At 49.3% G+C, this 22,726-nt stretch overlaps 1 gene segment (V, D, J or C); it reads left to right on the forward strand.

Annotated features, from left to right (window-relative positions):
- Positions 1-577: 577 nt before the first annotated feature.
- Positions 578-22,082, forward strand: LOC122101390. The segment is given in 2 exon segments: positions 578-684; positions 21,610-22,082. Coding segments are annotated over 2 exon segments (519 nt in total).
- Positions 22,083-22,726: the final 644 nt, after the last annotated feature.

Consider the following 22,726-nt stretch of genomic DNA (forward strand, 5'->3'; position numbering starts at 1 on the left):
TATATTTTGGGGCTGGGAAGGTGGCCCAGTGGTAGAGTGCTTGCCTTGCATGCCTGAGGCCCTGGGTTCAATTACTCAGCACCACAAAATCAGAAAAAGCCAGAAGTGGCACTGTAGCTCAAGTGGTAGAGCACTGGCCTTGAGCTGAAGAGATGAGGGACAGCGCCCAGGCCCAGAGTTCAGGCCCAGTTCATTTTGCACACAGTGTCTGATGAGTATCACTGTTTTTTAGTTCATCCTTGTTCTACCTTTCATATGTCCCCATCACCCTCCCAAATACAAACACAGTAAGAAAGAATTCAAAAGGAAAAGAAATACAATTTTAAAAATCAAATGGCTCAGCAATCTTGACTAACTAAAAGAGAGTTAAACTTCTTTAAAGAAGTTCATATTCACTTAGTGTTTAATGTTGAAGCCAATTGATTAGAGACATTTCACAGTTGATCCACTCATCTAACAAACTCTGTCTTCCACCTGCCTTCCACCTCTGTGCACTAGCCTCCTGAGACTTCTGCCCCAGAGCTGCTTTATAGCAGAGGACATGCAAATAGGACGTCCCTCTGCCCATGAAAACCAGTCCAGCCCTGACCTGAGCTCTGTGAGCTGATTCCACCAGTGACTGAGCACAGACCACCACCATGGAGCTGGGGCTGCGCTGGGTTCTCCTTGTTGCTCTGTTGAAAGGTGATTCATGGGGAGCAAGGGATACTGAGTGTGCAAATGCACATGAGTGGGAGGAACAATGGATGTGTGTGACTATTGCTGACCAGGATTCTCTGTGTTTGCAGTTGTGCAGTGTGAGGTGCAGCTGGTGGAGTCTGGGGGAGGCTTGGTGCATCCTGGGGGGTCCCTGAGACTCTCCTGTACAGCCTCTGGATTCACCTTCAGTAATTACTACATGCACTGGATCCGCCAGACCCCAGGAAAGGGGCTGGAGTGGGTTGGTTTAATTAGAAACAAAGCTAATGGTTACACAACAGAATATGCTGCATCTGTGAAAGGCCGGTTCACTATCTCCAGAGATGATTCCAAAAGCATGACTTACCTGCAAATGAACAGCCTGAAAGTGGAGGACACAGCTGTGTATTACTGTGCCAGAGACACCGTGAGGGAACTTCAGTGGTAGCCCAGACACAAACCTCCTGCACGGGTGCCAGGAGCACAGAGCTCAGCACACAGAAAGCACAGGACCCTCAGGAGCAGAAAGCTCAGCACACAGGAAGCACAGGACCCTCAGGAGCAGAGAGCTCAGCACACAGGAAGCACAGGACCTCAGGAACAGAGAGAGCTCAGCACACAGGAAGCACAGGACAGTCAGGAACAGAGAGCTCAGCACACAGGAAGCACAGGACAGTCAGGAACAGAGAGAGGTCAGCACACAGGAAGCACAGGATCCTCAGGAGCAGAGAGCTCAGCATACAGGAAGAACAGGAGAGTCAGGAACAGAGAGCTCAGCACACAGGAAGCACAGGACCTCAGGAACAGAGAGAGCTCAGCACACAGGAAGCACAGGACCTCAGTAACAGTGAGCTCAGCCCACAGGAAGCACAGGATCTCAGGAGCAGCAGGCAGGGTCAAAGGCCGGCTGTCGGAGTGTTGGAGCTGCGTCTCTGTCCAACGGTGGTTAAGGATTGCTGTCTAGATTTAGGATCCACCTCTCCTGCGATGTCCACAACACAGCCAGTCCCTGCCTCCATTTTCCTCACTGGTTAATCTTGATGTAAAGGAGTTTCAGCATCGGAGCTCACATGGCATGTATTACACTGTAGGTGGATTAATCCTGTCCGTTATTCTTTCCACATTCTCCTTATCCCTCTATTTTTCTACAGCTTTGGGAGCTGCCTTACACCATCCTCATGCCCAGACACAATATACTTTCATATTATTTGATCTTGAACATACCCGACCCTCTTCTTCCTCCCAGCCATCTCCCAATCATTCTAGTTTGGGGTGTGTCCACTCAGAAGAAGAGAGCTGGTGAAGCAGGAAGTGGATATTAAGTTGGGTCCAAATACCTGATACGCATGAATACGAATAGAAAATGGAACCTGATGAGGTTGTTGAAGGAGGGAGGCGAGGAGACGGAGGCCGGAGGAGTTGCGTTTGTCAAGGGACACCATGTGTGGGTATGGAGAGTTATAATGTGGTTCCTTGTACAACCAACACAGGCCAATAAACATGAATACAGAGAGTTCTGGATTCTGCTGTGAATTTAAAATGACAACAAACCTCGTCCCATGAATGAAACATACACCATCCTTGTGTTGACGGAAGTGACTGATTTGGTCAGCAGAATCTCAACCTGAGGAAAGTAGGGTCTCTGCTGAAGCCCCAGTGAAGCCCGGCAGACGTGTCTGGGTTTTCCTGGTCAGCACAGAGCTTGGAATGCACGTGGTGAACAGATTAGAATCCTGTCACTGACCATGAGCCTCACTGGTCTCTCGGCCTTCCAGGCCTGTAGAGCTGGACACATGGAGGACAGAATTTGACCCAACTGACATTTTAACTAGTTTAGTTTCTCACAAGTGACACTCATTCTCACACATCTCCTTCTCTCTTCACTGGACAATACACATTGTTGGCGTGGTCCTGTAAAGCGCAGGCTCAGCCTCCTGTGAGGAGTCAGGTGTCAGTGTGGTTCTGGGATCCAGGAACAGATGGTAGGAATTCTCAGTCTATTCCCAGGACGTCTCCTGTCTGTGCAGGATCTCCAGAGAATGACAGCTCACAGCGGGGCTGTCACAGACGGGGTGTGACACGGGTGCAGACACAGACCTCAGCTGTGGGGCTCCACTCCTATGGAGTGGCCTGGTGTCCCCTGTGGCTCCCAGCTGACCCGCCTGGGCCCGGCTCTGGTCCCAGGAGCCGCTGACGGGGCTCACGGCAGCCTGGGCTGTGGGGCAGGGATGGTGACTGCAGCTGTGCGTGGCCACCGCTTCCAGCCGACCTCTGACCTTTACAGAGATGTGCCCTCACATGTTCTACAGAACAGGGGAAAAGTTATCTTAGTGCTTCATGGAGGCAAAATTACTACAGATGCACCACATATAAAATAACTACGTATATTACATGTAACTTTAATATAGGCACCGTTGTCCATGCTCTCCTCAATGCTGGGCAAAGCTCTCAGCAGGTTTTACTGCTGCAGGGAGAGACCTGAGACCTGAGAACTAGGAGTCTGCGGCTCAGGATGGCGGCAGCATCTTCTCTCTGCTAACTGCCGTCCTGCGGACGGGTCCACCAACTGAGGCCCAGAGGAACCAGGGGTGTTGTTCCCACACTGCTGCCCAGCGAGAGCTGATTCCATGGGCAGCCACTCAGAAGCACCTGTGCCTCTCAGCAGCGTGACTCCAGGCCTGGTCTCAGCACCTGTGCACAGGGTCAGCAGGACAAGGCGCTGTCCCGTGGAGAGGACATTGAAGAGGAACTGCTAGTATGCTTATAACAACCACAAGGCCAGAACGTCCTGTGCAAATGTGCACATCTGTCTCCAGGGACAGTGAATTAAAGATTTCTGAAATCTGTCCTCTAAACCTGAGAAGACTGGGGTGTCAGTCAGGCACAGAGAACTGCACCAGACCCAGGAAAGACCAGTGCTGCACAACTCAGCACGTGGGATGAGCTCAGTACCGCGGCCATAACAGTCAGCAACCAATCTCAGGACAGAGTTCCATGGTGCCACAGCCACAGAACCTCTCCTGCAGCACAGATTGTCTGTAAAGCCACACAAGGCAGAGACAGGACCAACACTGGATGTGGATGACATGTCTGATAATCTGCACATGCACTCACACAGGGAAGCAGGAAAGACTGTCATTTCCATCACTGATGAGTCTGTGGGAGCAGTGGACCCTTCTAAGCTCAGGACAGATTCCATGGTGGCAACATTCTTGTCAAGGCCACAGTCCATATGGTGCAAGGCAAAGACCGAGACCTGACCAAGGTTAAGTGTGGATGTCGGGTCTGATAATCCCATACACATATATACAGAGAGAAGGAAAGGGTTGGGGACAATTCAGAAAGACCAGAGAAGCCCCTCAGGAAACTGTGAAATGACTTGGGAGAGCCTAGAAAGGACAGGTTCTTGGGTTTTCACCTCAGCCTGGGGCAGAGGAAGGTGAGTTCCTCCTCTGCACACACAGCAGGTCAGAACCGCTCACTGAATGCATGAGAGGGGAGAACCAGCACTCCCTTAATCCATGTCCACCAGTGACACACAGGGAAGGGAGAGAAGTGAACTTGGTGCTGCCAGAGTCTGACGTTAAAATGTAGACTACACGCTCATTCCTGTGACTGCACTCCTACTCCATATGACAGCAACAGCGTAAAATAAAGATGTAAAGGCACAAAGAGATTGCTGGGAACCACCTCTTCAGCAACATGAAATAAGGCAAAAGAGTAAAGCTTCATTATAAGGATAGTAGTGATAATGTCTCTAAAATGCTTTTCTATCCATGTTGTATCATCCAAACAAATGTCTCAAGGAAACAACAAAAGATAAATCTAGAACCCAATAACAAATCACAATCTGTAACAAATCACAAAATTGTAAGAAGACCTGCATTGAGAGTTCTTTAAAAAGATAAATAATCCGGGTGCTGGTGGCCTAATTTTTAATCCTAGCTACTCAGGAGGCTGAGATCTGAGGATGGGGGTTCAAAGCAAACTCAGGCAGGAAAGTCTGTGAGACTCTGATCTCCAATAAACCATTAGAAAACCAGAAGTGCAACAGTGGCCCAAGCAGTAGAGCTCTTGCCTTGAGCTGAAGAGTGCAGGGACAGCACCCAAACCCAGAGTCTAAACCCCACGAGCGACAACAAAAAAGACAAATATTGAAGTGCAAGATAATATGCTAATATCACTGAAATGCAAATCAATCCTACAGTGAAATATCACCTCAACTAAGTCAGCATGACTGTTATCACAAACATGGAAGAATATAAATGCTGGTCTTCTGGTAGAGTGTGGGGAGGAGTTCTGCTGAGAATGCAAACTCCAAAGTTTTATGTTGTTTTGTGGGTACTTTTTACACATTTAATTTGAGGAAGGGCCTGCGATTAAAGTAAAGGTTCAACAAGAGAAGAACAGATAAAGGAAATGGGAAAGGTGTGGACAATGGAATAGAACTAACCCACAGAAAGGAAGACAGACTGTCATTAGTGATAGCTCTAAAGGAAGTTAGCTTAAAGGAAATAAACCAACCATAGAAACACCAGTATCACATTATGTCTAGAAGAAATAGACTGCACAGAACAGAAAAGGAAGTGTTAGTTACTAGAGAATGAGGAAGGATGGAGGGAGGACGGGATAGACGGAGGTTGGAAGTTGGGTACAAAATTGCATGAAATAAGGAATCAAATGATTGATAAAACAATGTGAAGAACATGAAAATAATTTATCAACAGTTACCAAATCAATGTTTACCTATAAGCAGTGTATGTTATATGTATTGACTCACTGAAGTTATGACAATATGCAATATATGTGAAATTGTCACAAATGTACAATACATATGACTGACAAAAACAAACAACAAAGATTGACAGTGACAATTGATACACCAGAGCCCACTATCAAGCATCTGCCTGAATCCAGGCCAACTTGTTTGATGGTCAGAATGAAGTAAAGTCTGGTAAAGCCACACCTGATCTCAGCTCAGGAAGGAGGCTCTGCAGAGCTCACAGATGATTACCATTCTCTTGGAACACACCAGGAACTGTGGGCCTTCCTTGGCTGTGCAGGCCCAGACCAGGCATGGAGCTCATACCACTGAAGACGCTGCCAGTGTGGAAAAAATTCACCATTATTTTACACTCTTGCATGTGCACAAGGAGGTTACACATGTGTTGGACTTGGTGTGTTGTGTGTGATCAGAAATGCTGACAGAACGATCACCAGGCACAATGACAGAGTGAGAGGACATGTGTGTCCCTCTGCACCCCAGACAGCTCTCAATGTTCTCACACTCTGCCTCAGGCTCCCAAGGAGCTGCAGATACAGTGTGACCCACAGCACATGGTCAGTGCGTCATGATGTCTCCAAGGTGACCATTGTCACCCAAATCCTCCAGCACAGTCACCTCTGCTCTGGGAGCCCAATCTCTAGACTTCCCGCCAGAGCTGCTTTATAGCAGAGGACATGCAAATAGGACGTCCCTCTGCCCATGAAAACCAGCCCAGCCCTGACCTGAGCTCTGTGAGCTGATTCCACCAGTGACTTAGCACAGACCACAACCATGGAGCTGGGGCTGTGCTGGGTTCTCCTTGTTGCTCTGTTGAAAGGTGATTCATGGGGAGCAAGGCATACTGAGCTTGCAAATGGACATGAGTAGGAGGAACAGTGCATGTGTGTGACTATTGCTGACCAGGATTCTCTGTGTTTGCAGGTGTGCAGTGTGAGGTGCAGCTGGTGGAGTCTGGGGGAGGCTTGGTGCAGCCTGGGGGGTCCCTGAGACTCTCCTGTGCAGCCTCCGGATTCACCTTCAGTACTTACTGGATGAGCTGAATCCACCAAGATCCAGGGAAGCAGGGCTGGAGTGGGTTGCACGAATTGATCCAGGGCGTGGTAGCACAAGGTACGCAGACTCTGTGAAGGCCGGTTCACCCTCCCCAGAGACAACAGTCAAAGTACGCTGTACCTGCAAATGCGCAGCCTGAGAACCGAGGACACGGCCCTGTGTCTCTGTGCAGGGCACAGTGAGAGGAGCCAGTGGGGCCCAGACACACAGGTGCAGCGGCCTGGGCCAGCAGGCGCTGAGCCGCGTCAGCTGCAGGTGTGGTGAGGAGGTGGCCCTGGGGTCTGGCCTCCACCCTCCCAGGGCTCCAGGACCCCAGCTGGTGTCTCCCCTGCGCTGCTGCTCGGACGCAGAGGCTGGGCTGCTTCCATCTGAACGCAGGCAGGGCCTGACAGCGCAGCGAGGCCCAGGCTGCGGCTCAGGCAGAGCTGGCTCCGCACAGGCCAGGCGGGTCTGGAGCGCTCAGGGCTCCGGGGGCGTGCTCTCCCGCAGGGTCAGCACAGAGACTCCGGGCTTCCTGCTGAGCACAGACTGGGCCCGGCTGTGGAGCGGTGACCGCAGACTCCGGAGCCCGCGCTGACAGGACCGGCCTCCGTCCTCCCGCCCAGGCAGGCTCACAGACCCGGGTGGGCCCGGTGCGCGCGCAGCAGGTCCCGGCTGACGTCATCACCCGCGCTCCCTCCTTCACGAGTGCGCAGCCGCACTGGGCTGCGCGTGCGCCGTGGGCTCCCCTCGCCGGGGCGCGTCTTCCCGCGGTCTCCGTGGCTCGTTGTCTGGAGGCGGTGGCGGCCCCGGGCGGCGAGCACGGCCGCCGCGTCCTCCTGCTCGGTCACAGGACGCGGCCGTGCACGGGAAGGACGGGAGGACGGCGGACAGGCGATGGCGGCGAGCGCGCTGTCCGTCCGTCTGTCCGTGCGGAGCCGCACCTCGGGTCGCGGGGTGCGGACGAAGGCCGTGCGGGCGCGGCTCCGAGCCCGCGGCGGGCGTCTGTCCACCTCCCTAGGCCGCGTCTCCAGGCGTCGCGCGGCGCTGCGGCTCGGGCCGGGCCAGGCCGCTCGGACCCCGTCATGTGGTGTGGGGCGGGTGTGCGCCTGCGCACGCAGCCAGCTGTCCGTACGGGTCCCTCGCAGGACTCCTGCGCGTGCGCACACTGACCCGTGCCAGGTCTTCACCAGGACGGTGGCTCTGCGCAGATGCAACGGAGGCCGGCGTCTGCTCTGTCTGTCTTGGTGGAGGACATTCGGCTGTCTGCGTGGAGCCCTGCCTGCCTCTGAAACCTGACCCAATCTGGTCGTGCTGCCTCTTGAGCGAGTGCAGCTTGCAGCCGACCAGCTCACCATGGACCCCGAGCCAGAGCCCATCCCCTGGCTGCGGTTAGCCCTGCACGCGCATGCGCACTGGCGTCTGATGAACCAGGCCAGCGGAGGAGTTCGCGCTGAGGAGTTCCTGGCGGTCGAGAGGCGACGAGGTGCGGGACGCGGATCCAACGGCAGCCTGCAGGAGAGCCGCTGCCTTCCTTCTCCGCGGTGGCCGGCACAGAGAAGGCGGGAGCTGCGCGGGGCTCACGGAGTGAGGGCTGCTCTGCGTGACGGGGCCGTGGATGTGCGGGCTGCGTGTGCACAGGAGTCGGCGCAGGCGCACTGCGCGGTGAGTCCGGTCCGCGTTCTCGGGCGTGGGGCGTCATGGAGGGACGGCGGCGTCCGCACAGGAGGCCGCGCCGCGGGGAGACGCCTGGCCCAGGCTCGGCCTCCGCGCTGCGGGCCCTGCCGGCGCTGCGGGCCCGTGTCGGCCTCTGCGACCACATCAGCGGTCTGGGGCCGGGCGCGGCCAGCCGCCACAAGGCTCCGCGGCCCAGGGCCAGGGCGGAGCGCAGGCGGCGGACGGCCCAGGGCAGCAGCCTGCCCTGCAGCCAGAAGGCCCGGTCCAGCCCAGCGGAGCGGGACGGGGAGGGCCGGGCCGCCGCGGAGGCGCCAGGGCCTGAAGGCCCCGGCCGGTGAGAACAGGCTTCCGTCCGTGTGGCGACACGGGGAGGTGTCACAGCGGTGTGCGCACTCACACAGACGAGAGCGCGCGTTCCAGAGGGCTGCGCACCGTGCACCTCCACGTGCGTGTGTCCGTCCGCTGTATTTATACACAAGGCCTAGACATGCACACGGGCTCCGTGTCATGTGGGATCCAGATAATTCCGATTCAGGTTACACGAGTACCACCGGGATAGAAGAGGAAGGAAGCATAGATACATATATTCACAGTGCGCACACACATATATATATTCACAGTGTACACACATATATATATATTCACAGTGCGCACACATATATATTCACAGTGTACACACACATACACAGTGTACACACACATATATGTTCACAGTGTACACATATATATATTCACAGTGTACACACACATATATATTCACAGTGTACACACACATATATATTCAGTGTACACACACATATATTCAGTGTACACACACACATATATATTCACAGTGTACACACATATATTCACTGTGTACACACATATATATACTCACAGTGTACACACACATATATGTTCACTGTACAAACACGTATATTCACAGTGTACATACACATATATATTCAGTGTGCACACATATTTTTTTCACAGTGTACACACACACACACACACACTTCCATCACAGGCTGGAAGGGGAGGTCTCCATACCCCTCTGCGGTCCTTCACAGGTGAATTCATTCTCCCTCCTGAAGGGCTCTGGGGGCTGTACCGAAAAGACTCTAATCTGAGTGGAGGCTGTTGGACTTGCTCCTGTGCCCAGCTCTCTTCAGACACTGGACAACCTGATGGACAGGACACTCTCAGCCTTGCTCATGGGGCCCTGGGCAGGGTACTGACCCATGTCCTGGACGCAAGCTGAGTTCCTGAACTTGTTCTGCGGTGGAATCTGAAACTGAACATGAAGCAGTCCTGCAATGGAGCCCCTGCACAGGTGAGGCCCAGCCTCCTTCCCAAGTGGAGCCCTCCATGAGCAGCCTGGATGGTGCCCCAAGAAACACAGGGACCAGGGACGCCCAATCCTGCATGGTACCCACACGACTCCTCAGAGAGGGGTCAGCTTAGTGGCCAGTTAACCAGAAATAACGGGAACTCGAGCACCTGTGACCAACACTGACCATCTGTGAGCACTACAGAGTTCTGTTTGTGAAAACAGGAATGAGATGCAACCATATTCACAGCACATATATCTGAGGGAGGCTGTGCAGACCTGAGTCCATCCATCAACAGTTCCCCTGGGCTCCGAGTTCAGTGAGGTCACACAGAGCCACATACATCAAAGGGCCGCCTCCCTCCCCTTCTCTCTCACCCTGGGTCACATCTTGAGCTAATAAGCACCTGCTTCATGAATATGCAAACAAGCAGCATCTGCAGTGGACAACATAGACAGGCTCCTTCCCAGAGCAGCCTGCCATTACCTCTCCTGTGACACCCAGAGCTCAGAGCCCACTATGCACCTGAACTGGAGCTTCTTCTTCTGGGTGGCTGCAGCTACAGGTGAGCACTGCCCAGGACCAGCCCCAAGGGTCCAGACCCTCATTAGAGAGTTCACACCTCCCTCTCCTCTGCAGATGTCCACTCCCAGGTCCAGCTGGAGCAGCCTGGGGCTGAAGTGAGGAGGCCTGGAGACTCAGCCAGGCTGGCCTGCAGGGCCTCTGGATACACCTTCACCAGCTATTTTATGCACTGGGTGAGGCAGAAGGCAGGACAGGGGCTTGAGTGGATTGGATGGGTTGAGCCTACTGATGGTGAGACCACGTACACTCAGAAGTTCCAGGGCAAGGTCTCCCTTGACTGCAAACACCTCCTCCAGCACAGCCTCCATGGAGCTGAGCAGGCTGACAGCTGAGGACTCAGCCGGGTACTACTGTGTGAGGCATAGTGTGCACACCCACATCCTGAGTGTGTCAGAAACCTGAGGCAAGGCAGCTGCCTCGGGCTGTGAGGAGAAGGCTGATTCCCTCAGCGCTGCTTATATCACAGAGATGATTCTGAGCCAAGGGCTGCAGAACCGAGCCCATGCTGAGTGTGGGAAAGGTTCTACCCCTCCCATTCTCAGAAAACACAGACAGCAAGGGGTTCCCGGTGAATAAAGCCAGGGCAAAACTCCCAGCTAATAGTCATGTGAACACGTTTTCCAGTCAACTGATCCCCTGCTATAGAGCTTTTAGCATAAAAGGATGCTGGAGTTTGTCAAGGGCTTTTTCTGAATCAATATGATCATTTTTTGTTCTAGATATACATAGGTATACAAAGCTGTGTAGATATGCACACATGTAGATGTGTGTAGTATAAATTTATTCCATGTATGTTATATATGTGTGTATATGTTGCTCTAATGTGTACTCTATAACTTCTCATATTTATATCTAATTTATATCTAATTTATATCTAAAAAACAAATCTAATTGCTTTCATGTAGTTTCTTTCTATATGTACATGTTCATATGCAAATCTGCAGTGCACAGTTATGTACACAAATGCAGAGATTTATCCACCCCCTTATCACTGGGATATGAGGGGAGTTTTCATATTCCCTGCACTGTCCATCACCTGGGAATACATCTAGAACCTGAAAGTCTGTTTCCTCTCATTCGTGTCCTGTGAACCTGGTAAGCCAGACAAGGGAGTACTGGCTCATCTAACAGCTGCTGCACAGTGAATATTCACCCGGGACCTCTTCCCCTCCTCTTACACGTTCACTTCACATGGGACATCTTCCCCTCCTCTTACACTTTCACTTCACATGGGAAGTCTTCCCCTCCTCTTACACGTTCACGTCACGCAGGATGTCTTCCCTTCCTCTTACAGGGTCACTGCACAATGGACCTCTTTTCTTCCCTTCTACGTTCACTTCACACTGACCGCTTTTCTTCCTTATACATTCACATAAAGGGAACAACCTCTTTGCAATTGCAGAACCAGAATAATTCACAAACGATATTTGTTTAAATTCAGGTTCATCCTCATTGTAATATTTCTGCTTGTAGAGAACCTATTCTACAATATGGAACATTGATCACACATTAAGTCTAAATATAATTCTTGTGAAATACCTGTTAGGTTTTTAAAAAGAGGTAGCTGAGTAAGAACAGCACCAGGCACATGGTATGCAGGTAAAGGGTAGGTTTATTCATCGTTCTGGCTGGCACCAGGCCATCTTGGCCCTCCATGTGGCTGGAAAGGCCTGAGAAAGACTTGGGAAAGAGGGAGCGCTGGGAAAGAGCTAGAGCTGGGAAAGAGAAGAGAAGGAAAGAGCTGAGAAAAGAGCTAGAAAAGAGAGCTTCTGGGCCTGGGCTAGGCCTTAGCTAGGGTATGGGTGGAGAAAGGTGTGGCCACATCAAATTTAGATGTGACCTCAGCAGATTCAGATGTGACCTCTTCCAGGTGTGCCAGTTGCCTAGATAACGCAGGTAACTGGGCAGAGACTTTGCTGCCAGGAGGGTGGAGTATGCTCGCCATCCAGGAGCAGACCTTACAATACCCACATTTTTATTTAGCAGAATATACAGACCAGGTGGTGTTCATGACAAAATCCAGAGACTAAATCAGAGAATTATACAGGTTTCCAGGCCTACTCATGCACAGACTTCCCCAGAACTTAGAGCCTGCTGTGGGGTCATACATGGAGTAGAGTAAATGGACCTACATGGATATACTGTGTCTTCCTGAAGGGTTAAAGTACTTGAGGCAGTGACAATTTGTTGCTTGTTTCAGAGCAGAGCAACATGTGGTGCTAAAATACCTGGTTATGTGCCTTTATAAGACCTGGAAATCCTTAGCTCCGAGCTCTCCTCCTAGGATCTGCTGTGTCAGAGTGTAGGATGAAGCCTGAGCAGCAGCCCATTTAAATAAAACCTTAAAACAGCTGTAGAGTCTGACTCTCAGTGGTCTTCTTGGTGGGGGTCCTGTGACCTAGGCACAACACTCCTACAGTCCTGGTGACCTTATCTGGGGTCATAAATGAATTGGAGTTACATGGGTGTACCAAGACCACACCCAGTCCTGTGACTTATCCAGGTCATGAATGGACCAACAGCCACACACCGCCATCTCACAATCCCATAATGATGCTATGTTCTCTGCTGGGTTAGGAAAAAGGGTGAAAATGATGGTCATGGAAACTTGCTGCACTTGAGAACCTCCATGATTTCCTGATATGAGAACTCCAAAGTCTCCACAGTGACTGGGTTGTGTGGGACCAGGTGGAATTCCTTCTTAGGAAAAATAAGAATGATGTCCAATAGTTAAAATGCCATCATTCTTAGAATGTATTCTGGAGAACTTTGCATCTCCTGTGTCAGTTCTATACTGGACAAGTGGTGCAATTTCTGCTTGTATTAAATACACGTTTTCATATGTCTCCAGTCAAAGTAGCCTAACGTCTTCCTTCCATTTCCTAAAGATGAGAAGTGATAAGAATTCAGAGTCAAGAATTCAGAGTCATGAATTGAAGAGAGCTCTCCAATACAAGGCAAGGGCCTAGGAACATGTGTGAGAGAACTGAGTTACATTCACCAGAGGAAAAGCTCCAAATGGCCTGGCAGTGCCAGGCAGCCCACAGCACCTGCAGAAACCTGCAGAGAGGTTCCAAGTATTTGACTTCCCTCAGCGGTGAAGCTGAGAAGACCTTCAAGATGAACACCTTTCCTCTCCCTTCTGCCCAAGAAGGCAAACAAACCTTTATGTGTGAAGTGACCCACCCAAGGGTGTAAACCACTATATTTCCTGAAAATAAAGTCTTGACTTACTGGAGTCAAAGGATAAACAGTTTGTTCTATTTTATGTTACAAAACAGAACATTCTCTTGCATTGAAATAGATTTAAGAATGTATTTGGAAAGATGATGTCTTGAGGCTGGGGCATTGTGATCTAAGGAATACCCCATGGGAGTCTTGTAGGTGGAACACTGCCCCAACCCAGAATTGTGCCCTGTGTGCTTTGAGGAGATGCAGGTCCCAGCATTCCTTGTGGAAGAGGGACTGGCTGTACTGTCCTCTGACCTCAAAGTCTCACTGGCCTATGACTGTGTCTTCCAACCTTAGGATAAACTTCTGTTTGGCCCATGGAGCTTACAGTCCCATCACGTGGGCCGAGGATTCGTGGACAGACAAGCTGTGGTCAGGAGGTCACACGCTGGGCGCGCTGTGCTGGTCGAGCTGCACAGCTTCACGTGTGGGACTCGGAGGGATTGTGACTGCAGGTGCAGACAGATGTGGTTCTCCTTGTCCCTGTGTGCTGTCCAGGTGTGGTCAGAGTGAGGATCGGCCTGGGAACCCTTGAGGTCCAGTTGCTCACTGCTGGCCTCCAGCTCCATCAGGACCAGCAGTGCCTCTGGCATCGGCTTCACTGACTCACAAGGAGGGGCTACACTGGACAGGAGACACGGTGACATCGAGGTCACCTCCACAGCCACACATGCACCTGAGACAGACAGCAGAGCCCCTTCCTCCATACCACAGAGCTCTGCTGTCCACCTGGGGAGGATGTCCACTTCAGACACCGGCAGGACTGCTGGCCACCAGCAGGGGTCGCTGGGGACACGCTGAGCTGGGCAGATCCAGCTGTGCATGCTCAGGTGACCTGGGTATGTCCTAGGTGCCAGTGAAATGTGTGTCCTGTTAACACTGGCTCAGATAGGAGCCAGGGCCAGAGGATCTCACCTGTGATCCCAGCTGTAGGGAGCCTACGATCTGAGCAGTGCAGTTCCAAGCCAGCTTGGGAAGGAATCAACGAGAATCCCAGCTCAGACGACTCACCCAAAAACAGAGAGAAAGCTGCTGCTCAAGGGATAGAGCACCAGACGTGAGCACCAAAGGTCAAGGACAGCACCCAGGCCCCAGGACTGTCCACAGAGAAAGAAATGGACAACAGATGCATTGTATGCATGAATTAAAATAGAATCATGGAACCATTAATGGAGGAAAAGAGAAGACGGATAGATCAGAAAGTCACTGTGATGAAGGCAAACTGGAGGAATATATGAAGATATTGTGACAAAGCTTGTTATGTAACCACTACTCACTAGTAAAAATTAATAACCAGAGTCCCAAGCATGGCTCAAGGCAAACATACTGCCTGGTAAAAAATAGCTCCTCTGTTGCATTAGTCCAGGAAAAAGGATGTATTCCCACAACTTACTTTTCTTCTTCTTGGGTCAACTTCACTCTGAGGACACAGGGCCTTTACCAGGAGCTCAGGTGAAGCTCAGGTTTGGAGTTGTTGTCTCTGAAAAGGAGACATAGCTTTCTCCCTCACTGTCTCCCAGCACCTGTGACCAGCCTCTGCTCCCTGCATGTGCCGTCAGTTCCAACATGGAGGCCCTGGGGTCAAACACAAGTGACACAGAGGAAGGAGGAAGAGGAGGTACCACACACCCTGGATTAAATGCTGCTGGTTAAACTGAAGGAAGCTCAGTGTGCTTCTCTGGACGCTGTCCTCACATAGACAGCACAGATTCATTTGAAACTACAGTGGACACTCCTGGCCATCGGGAAATGGTGGATCTTCTCAAGAAGGAGATGACATCATCAGGTCTCCCTCCTGCTCTCACTTCCTCCACTCATGACTTGTGGAAAGCCATCTGTGGGCCAGGGGGGCTGTGGATCCTGGGTGCTAGTGGTTCTGGGCTGAATGGGTCCCACCATTCCGGGTCATAAATCTGATGTCAGGCAGGATGGAGGGAACTCAGGGATCTTGTACCCACCAGAGAGGCCATTTGCACTTCCGCTGGGGTGGGATCTGTGCCTGGGTCTAAGCAGTCAGGATGTCCATGGGGTAGATTAGCCCAGCAGGTGATAAAGGCAGGGCCATATGCAAATCTCCCAGACCCACAGAGTAGAAAGGCCAGGCTCCTCTGACACATACACACGGGCCTGGCCCTCCAGTCTCCAGAGACACTCAGTCCACATCCCCACAGCATGGAGTGGAGGTGGAGGCTCCTTCTCCTGCTGGCAGTGGCCCCAGGTGAGGACCCCATACCAGGGCTGCCGAGGATGTGTAGGAGCTCCCGGCCCTAACTCCCCGTCTCCTCCACAGGTACCTACTCCCAGGTGCAGCTGGTACAATCTAGTCCTGAGCTGAAGAAGCCTGGAGAGGCCATAAAGATCTCCTGCAAGGCTTCTGGATACACTTTCACAAGTTATGGTATTAACTGGATGTGGCAGGAGCCAAGAGGTGGCCTACAGTGGATGGGGTGGATCAACACTAACACTGGAAATCCAACCTACGCTGAGGGCTTCAAAGGACGATTCATCTTCTCCCTGAGACCTCTGTCAGCACAGCACATCTGCAGATCAGCAGCCTGAAGGCCAACGACATGGCTGTGTAGTACTGTGCAAGGCACAGTGAGGAAACCACATCCAGAAGGCATCAGAAACTCTGAGAGAGAAGCTGCTCCTGCTCACCAGACAGCAGTACTAGCTGCACACAGCCTGTGGTAGAGGTTGTGATTTAGAGCTGGGAAAGGTCAGAAAGGGAGCTTTTGCTCATCTGCAGAATATTTTCTCCAAGATATTGACAGGTCCTAGAATGGGAGAGAAATTGATTGCAGCAGGGACTAATTTGTGGAGTAAACATTGCTCCCCTACCAGCTCTCAGCATAAAGATACTGAAGAGTCTACAGTGAAATCCTCTCTTAGGAGCTGGGACCTCTGACTCCATGGGCTTGTAGTGCAAGAAGAGGGCAGATCAGACAGCTCGCTATGGAGACAGTACAGTGCTCCCTCATGTACAGTACAGATCACACAGATCAGACCACTCACTATGGAGACAGTACAGTGCTTCCCCAATACATTAACAATAGATGTACCACATGAATCCTACATATGACTTCAGACTATAAAGACAAAGAACAATTCCCTGACTGCCTCAATTCCTTTTTACTCATTCTTTTCAAGGTGCTATTCACAGCAACAGTATTCTCTCATCTTCCTATGTGCCAAGCAAGGGATTACAAAGTAATGATGCTGTTAAAATACCTTCCTTGCTGAATATATTGCACTATCAGATGACCAAAAGATTCCACCCAAAGCCTTTGGATATGAGAAGTAATTTTCAGCAACACAGAAAATCAGCATAAAGAATCAGCTCCTTCTCTTTTACCGGTACCCTAGTGAGAAACAAACAGCCATTTACAAGACCATCAGAAAATAAATAAAATGCCTAGTATAAATATACCTGGGGACAGAAAGCCCTTTACAATGACAACTCTAAAACACTGACCAAAAGAATAGAAGGGGACAGTCTTATCAATCAAGGGAGTGGAATGACTTTAAATTACAAGGATCGAGAGAACAGACAATGTGAAAATGGCCAAATTACCAAAAGAGGTCTAAAGACTTGATCAACCTCCATCAAAAGCCCTATGCCTTCTTCCCAGAAATGGAAAATGAAAGTGATGCTAAGAATCACCGGGAAGTACCAAAGACCTTGAGCAAAAGGTGCTGGAAGTGGAACAAAAAATTAACGCTGGGGGGCCAGTGGCTCACGCCTGTAATCCTAGCTACTCAGGAGGCTGAGATCTGAGGATCGCAGTTCCTGCGATCCTGCCCAGGCAGGAAAGTCCATGAAAATCTTATCTCCATTAAACCACTAGAAAACCAGAAGTGGCTCGGTGGCTAAAGCAGTAGAGCACTCACCTAGAGCTGAAGAGCTGAGAGATAGCACCCAGGCCCGGAGTTCAAGCCCTATGACCGACAAATAAAAATTAAATTAAAAACTTAATTCACATTTTGCCACTGAGGATAGAATAGCATTCAATTCTTACAGTAAACACATAATATGAAGAAGGTAAAGAAATCTTGGCCATACATGCATCTGACAGCGGATGCATTAACAGGATATATGAAGCCCTCAAATAATTAAACACCAGTACACACAATTTAATTAATAAATACGTATAGGAAGTGGTCAGACCTAAAATAAGAATCTACTATGCCCAATAGCATATAACAGATATACAATATCCTCAGCCATAAATGAAACACACATCATGACCGCACTGCATTCCAAAGGTACCCTGTCAATCATAAAGAGAACAAACAAGAACTGGCAAAGATTCAGGAAAAGAAACCTTCCATGGTCCTCTCAGAATGTGAGCGAGTGCACTATGGGACTCAGAATGGAAAACCCTCCACAGACTAAAAGCCAAGCCACCATGATCCTTCTCCTCACTCCTGCACACACCCAAGGGGTCTCGGGCAGTCTATGATATAGTGACCACACAGTTGTGTTTGTCTTGAACTGTCCACAATAAGAAAGGTTTGGGGATCAGACTGGGTCCCTTCAATGGATACCTCAATGGATGAACCTAGAAATTATGTTATGGATACAGAATGGAATTACTCAGTTATAAAGAAGAATGATGTATACAGAATGGAACTACTCAGCTATAAAGGGGAATGAACTTACATCACTGGAAGGAAAATTGAAAAAGTAGAGAACACTTTGTTGATGAAAATAAGCCAGACCAGGACCAGATGGATTCACAGCAGAATTCTATAAGACCTTTAAAGAAGAACTAATACCCATACTCCTCAAGCTCTTCAGAGAAACAGAGAAGGAGGGAACTATCCCAAACTCATTCTACGAAGCCAATATCACACTCATCCCCAAACCAGGCAAAGACCCAACCAAAAAGGAGAATTACAGGCCAATTTCCTTGATGAACACAGATGCAAAGATCCTTAACAAGATTCTAGCTAACAGAATCCAGAAACACATTAAAAAAAAAATACACTATGATCAGGTAGGCTTCATCCCAGAGACACAAGGATGGTTTAACATACGTAAGTCAATAAATGTAATCCAGCATATCAACAGAGCCAAGGTCAAGAATCACATGATTATCGCCACAGATGCAGAAAAGGCCTTTGATAAAATTCAGCATTCATTCATGTTAAAAGCTCTGGAGAAAATAGGAATAGAAGGAACATTTCTAAAAACAATAAAAGCCATTTATGACAGACCAATAGCCAATATTATACTTAATGGGGAAAAGCTACAACCAATCCTCCTAAAATCAGGAACAAGGCAAGGATGCCCACTGTCTCCACTCCTCTTCAACATAGTCCTAGAACCCTTAGCCAGGACAATAAGGCAAGAAAAAGACATTAAAGGGATCCGCATAGGGAAAGAAGAAGTTAAACTATCCCTTTTTGCAGATGACATGATACTATACCTCCACGATCCCAAAAACTCCATCCCCAAACTTTTAGAAATCATAAGTCACTTCGGAAAAATAGCAGGATACAAAATAAACCCACAAAAATCAGTTGCCTTCCTATACACTGATAACGTACAGGAAGAGAGGGAAATAAAGGGAGCAACCCCATTCACAATAACCTCCCAAAAAATAAAATATTTAGGAATTAACCTAACCAAAGATGTAAAAGAACTATTTAATGAGAACTATAAAAAGTTAAAGAAAGAAATTGCAGAAGACACTAGGAAATGGAAAGACCTCCCATGCTCCTGGACAGGCCGACTTAATATAGTAAAGATGGTAATACTTCCAAAACTAATATACAAATTCAATGCAATTCCTATTAAAATCCCAATGAAGTACATCACTGAAATACAGAAAACAGTCCAAAAATTTATATGGAACAACAAAAGACCTAGAATAGCCAAAACAATTCTAGGGATAAAGACAATATGGGAGGGCTATCCATGCCGAACTTCAAACTCTACTACAGAGCTATAATAACAAAGACAGCATGCTACTGGCACAAAAAGAGACCCGAAGACCAATGGAACAGAATAGAAGATCCAGAAATAAATCCACAGGCCTACAGCCAGCTGATATTCGACAAAGGAGCCAAAGACATACAATGGAAGAAACACAGCCTCTTCAACCGCTGGTGCTGGGAAAACTGGGCAGCCACAGGCAGAAAACTAAAAGTGGACCCCAGCCTATCACCATGCACCAACATCAACTCAAAATGGATTAAAGACCTTAACATTAAACCTGAATCTCTGAAACTACCGCAGGACAGAGTAGGAGAGACACTTGAACTAATAGGCACAGGAAGGAACTTCCTGAACAGAGTCCCAGGGTCACAACAAGTTGGAGAGAGACTCGACAAATGGGACTACCTTAAAATAAAAAGCTTCTGCACAGCTAAATCTATCGCAACTAAGCTAGAAAGACAACCAACTAATTGGGAAAAAATATTTACCAGCAATATATCAGACAAGGGGTTAACATCCTGTATATACAGGGAACTCAAGAAACTAATCCCTCCCAAGCCTAACAAACCAATTACTAAATGGGCAAGGGAACTAAAGAGGGACTTCTCAAATGAAGAAATAAAAATGGCAAAGAAACACATGAGGAAATATTCATCATCCCTGGTGGTGAAGGAAATGCAAATAAAGACAACCCTGAGATACCACCTTACCCCAGTCAGAATGTCCCACATCCACAAATCAGCCAACGACAAATGCTGGAGGGGATGTGGAGAAAGAGGAACACTATGACACTGCTGGTGGGAATGTACACTTATACAACCACTTTGGAAAGCAGTCTGGAGGGTCCTTAGAAAGCTAAAGATTGACCTCCCTTACGACCCAGTCATACCACTTCTAGGCATCTACCCTGAACAACAGGAACCAATATACAAGGACACGTGCACCTCCATGTTTATTGCAGCACTGTTCGCAATAGCTAGGATATGGAAACAACCTAGATGCCCCACCACAGATGAATGGATCCAAAAATTGTGGTATCTATACACAATGGAATATTATGCAGCCATTAGAAATGACAAAATAATGGCATTTGCAGGGAAATGGATGGAGCTAGAAGGAATCATGTTGAGCGAGGTAAGCCAAGAACGAAGAGACAAACGGTACATGGTCTCCCTGATAAGTGGATGCTAAATCCAAAATGTTAGGTGATACGACAAAACTAACAGGACTTAAGAAACAAAGAACTCCCGCTCATCTGGTTGAACCACTACTAAATATCCCCATGCTGCTGATCACAAATATGGTATATAACATGTGAACACTGTTATATATTACAGACTGTGATAGACAATTTGCTCCAGGGAAGTTAGAATGAACTTGTAACTTTGAAATTATGTAATCACTTAATCACAATCAAAAAAAAAAAAAAACCTCGGGGAAGGGAGGGAGGGAGGGGATGGTAGGGGGAAAACAATGGAGGGGGTAACAATGTTCAAGAGGAAGTGTACTCATTACCTCACTCATGTAACTGTAACCCTCTGTATAGTATCTTTACAATAAAAAATAAATAAATAAATAAAAGTGACAAAATGGTCAGATGGGTTGGTTTCCGCTCCTCGGTAGGGGAGACTGGCAGGAATGACTGAAGCCAGTCCCAGAGACACAGTGTCAGCCCAGAGATAAACACGGTCATGCACAACAATCCATTCAGCTGCACAGAAAGCACAGATAGGAGAACACTGCCCATACCACCAGGAAAAATGCATGGCCATATCCCAAAATCACTAAAGAAAACTACAGCAAAGATGGCTGGACACACAGCTCAAGGGGCAGTGCACCTCTCTAACAATCAAGAGACTCTTCAATTACAAATTCATACCACCAACAATGTGACACCTGCACACATCATGCCACCTAATGTGAGCGATGACTGTCTGTGTTGTGTAAAATGCAGTAAGATGAGGTCTCCTAAAGCATTTGCTCTGCTGTGGGATGAGGTCTGTGTTCTCTTCCATGTGATAATTGTCACTGCTGACTGCCTGATTCTCCTGTCTTCTCTTCACTGCCTTTGCTCAGATTCCACCCCAGAGCTGGCTATATACTAAGAGGACATGCAAATGGGGCCTCCCTCTGCTCATGAAAAGCTGCAGCTATGCAGGTCAGGCCTGACTTCCAGGGGGTCCATCCTGAGATCAGCACTGGGCACAGACCTCCACCATGGAGGGGGCTCTGACCTGGGTTTTCCTTGTGGCCATTTTACAAGGTAATTTTCAGAGAAGAAGGGACAGTGGGTGTGTGAGTGGAGCTGAGTGGGAGGAACAGTGGATGTGTGTGCCATTGCTGACCTGGATTCTCTGTGTTTGCAGGTGTGCAGTGTGAGGTGCAGCTGGTGGAGTCTGAGGGAGGCTTGGTGCAGCCTGGGGGGTCCCTGAGACTCTCCTGTGCAGCCTCTGGTTTCTCCATCAGTGGATATTGGATGAACTGGCTTCCCCAGGCTCCAGGGAAGGGGCTGGAGTGGGTTTCTTCCATCTATGATAGTAGTAGGATACACTACGCAGACTCTGTGAAGGGCCGCTTCACCATCTCCAAAGACAACAGCAAGAGCATGCTGTACCTGCAGATGAACAGCCTGAGAGTGGAGGACTCGGCCGTCTATTACTGTGCTAGACACACAGTGCAGGAAATCCAGTGTGAGCCAGACACAAACCTCCCTGCAGGGCGCTCAGCACCAGCAGGGGGCGCTGGGCACAGCTTGGAGCCGGGCAGCTCAGGAGCAGCTGCACACAGAGCCCAGGGCTGCTCTCCTACTGTCTGCCCTGCCTCTGTGTCCACAGTGTGACAGCATCTTTCCTGAGTTCATGACCCGCACTCCTCTGTGATGTCTCCAGTCCTTTGCTGGGACTTTAAGAATGAACAAAGTATCACGGTGGAAGCAAAAATGGCGCTGCAGTAGTGACCAGTATTTGATCCTGAAGAAACTCAGAGACCCTGGTGACCCCATGAGACTCAGGACAAAGATCCCAGGATTCACAGAGCTGGAATTTGTTCTGTGAACAAGAGGGAAAACACCTGGCACAGTTACTCATGCCTGTAATCCTAGAGACCTGGGAGGAGAAGAGCGAAATGATTTTGAGCACCTCATCTCAATCAATAAGCTGAGTGTGGCAGCTGTTTCCTGTGATTCCAGCTACACAGGAGGCAAGTGTGGAATCACTGTCTGGAACCTGCCCCAGGCAAAACCACAGCCAGTACCAGATAATTGATAAAATCAGAAAAACTGCAGGAAGGGCTAACGTGGGAGGTGTGTGCCTAACAAAAGAGGCCCTGAGTTCAAAATAGGAGAGACAGAGACAGAGATGGAAACAGAAACAGAGACAGCTCAGCTCACTGACTCAGGAATCTTAACAGGCCTCAAACCCTGCCTTCCTCCCTCACCTGTAGCACTGGGCATGGGGCTTCAGATTCTTCCATTAATTCATTTTC

This window comes from Dipodomys spectabilis, unplaced genomic scaffold (assembly GCF_019054845.1).
Source record: "Dipodomys spectabilis isolate Male_0828 unplaced genomic scaffold, ASM1905484v1 ptg000657l, whole genome shotgun sequence".
Lineage (NCBI taxonomy): Eukaryota > Metazoa > Chordata > Mammalia > Rodentia > Heteromyidae > Dipodomys > Dipodomys spectabilis.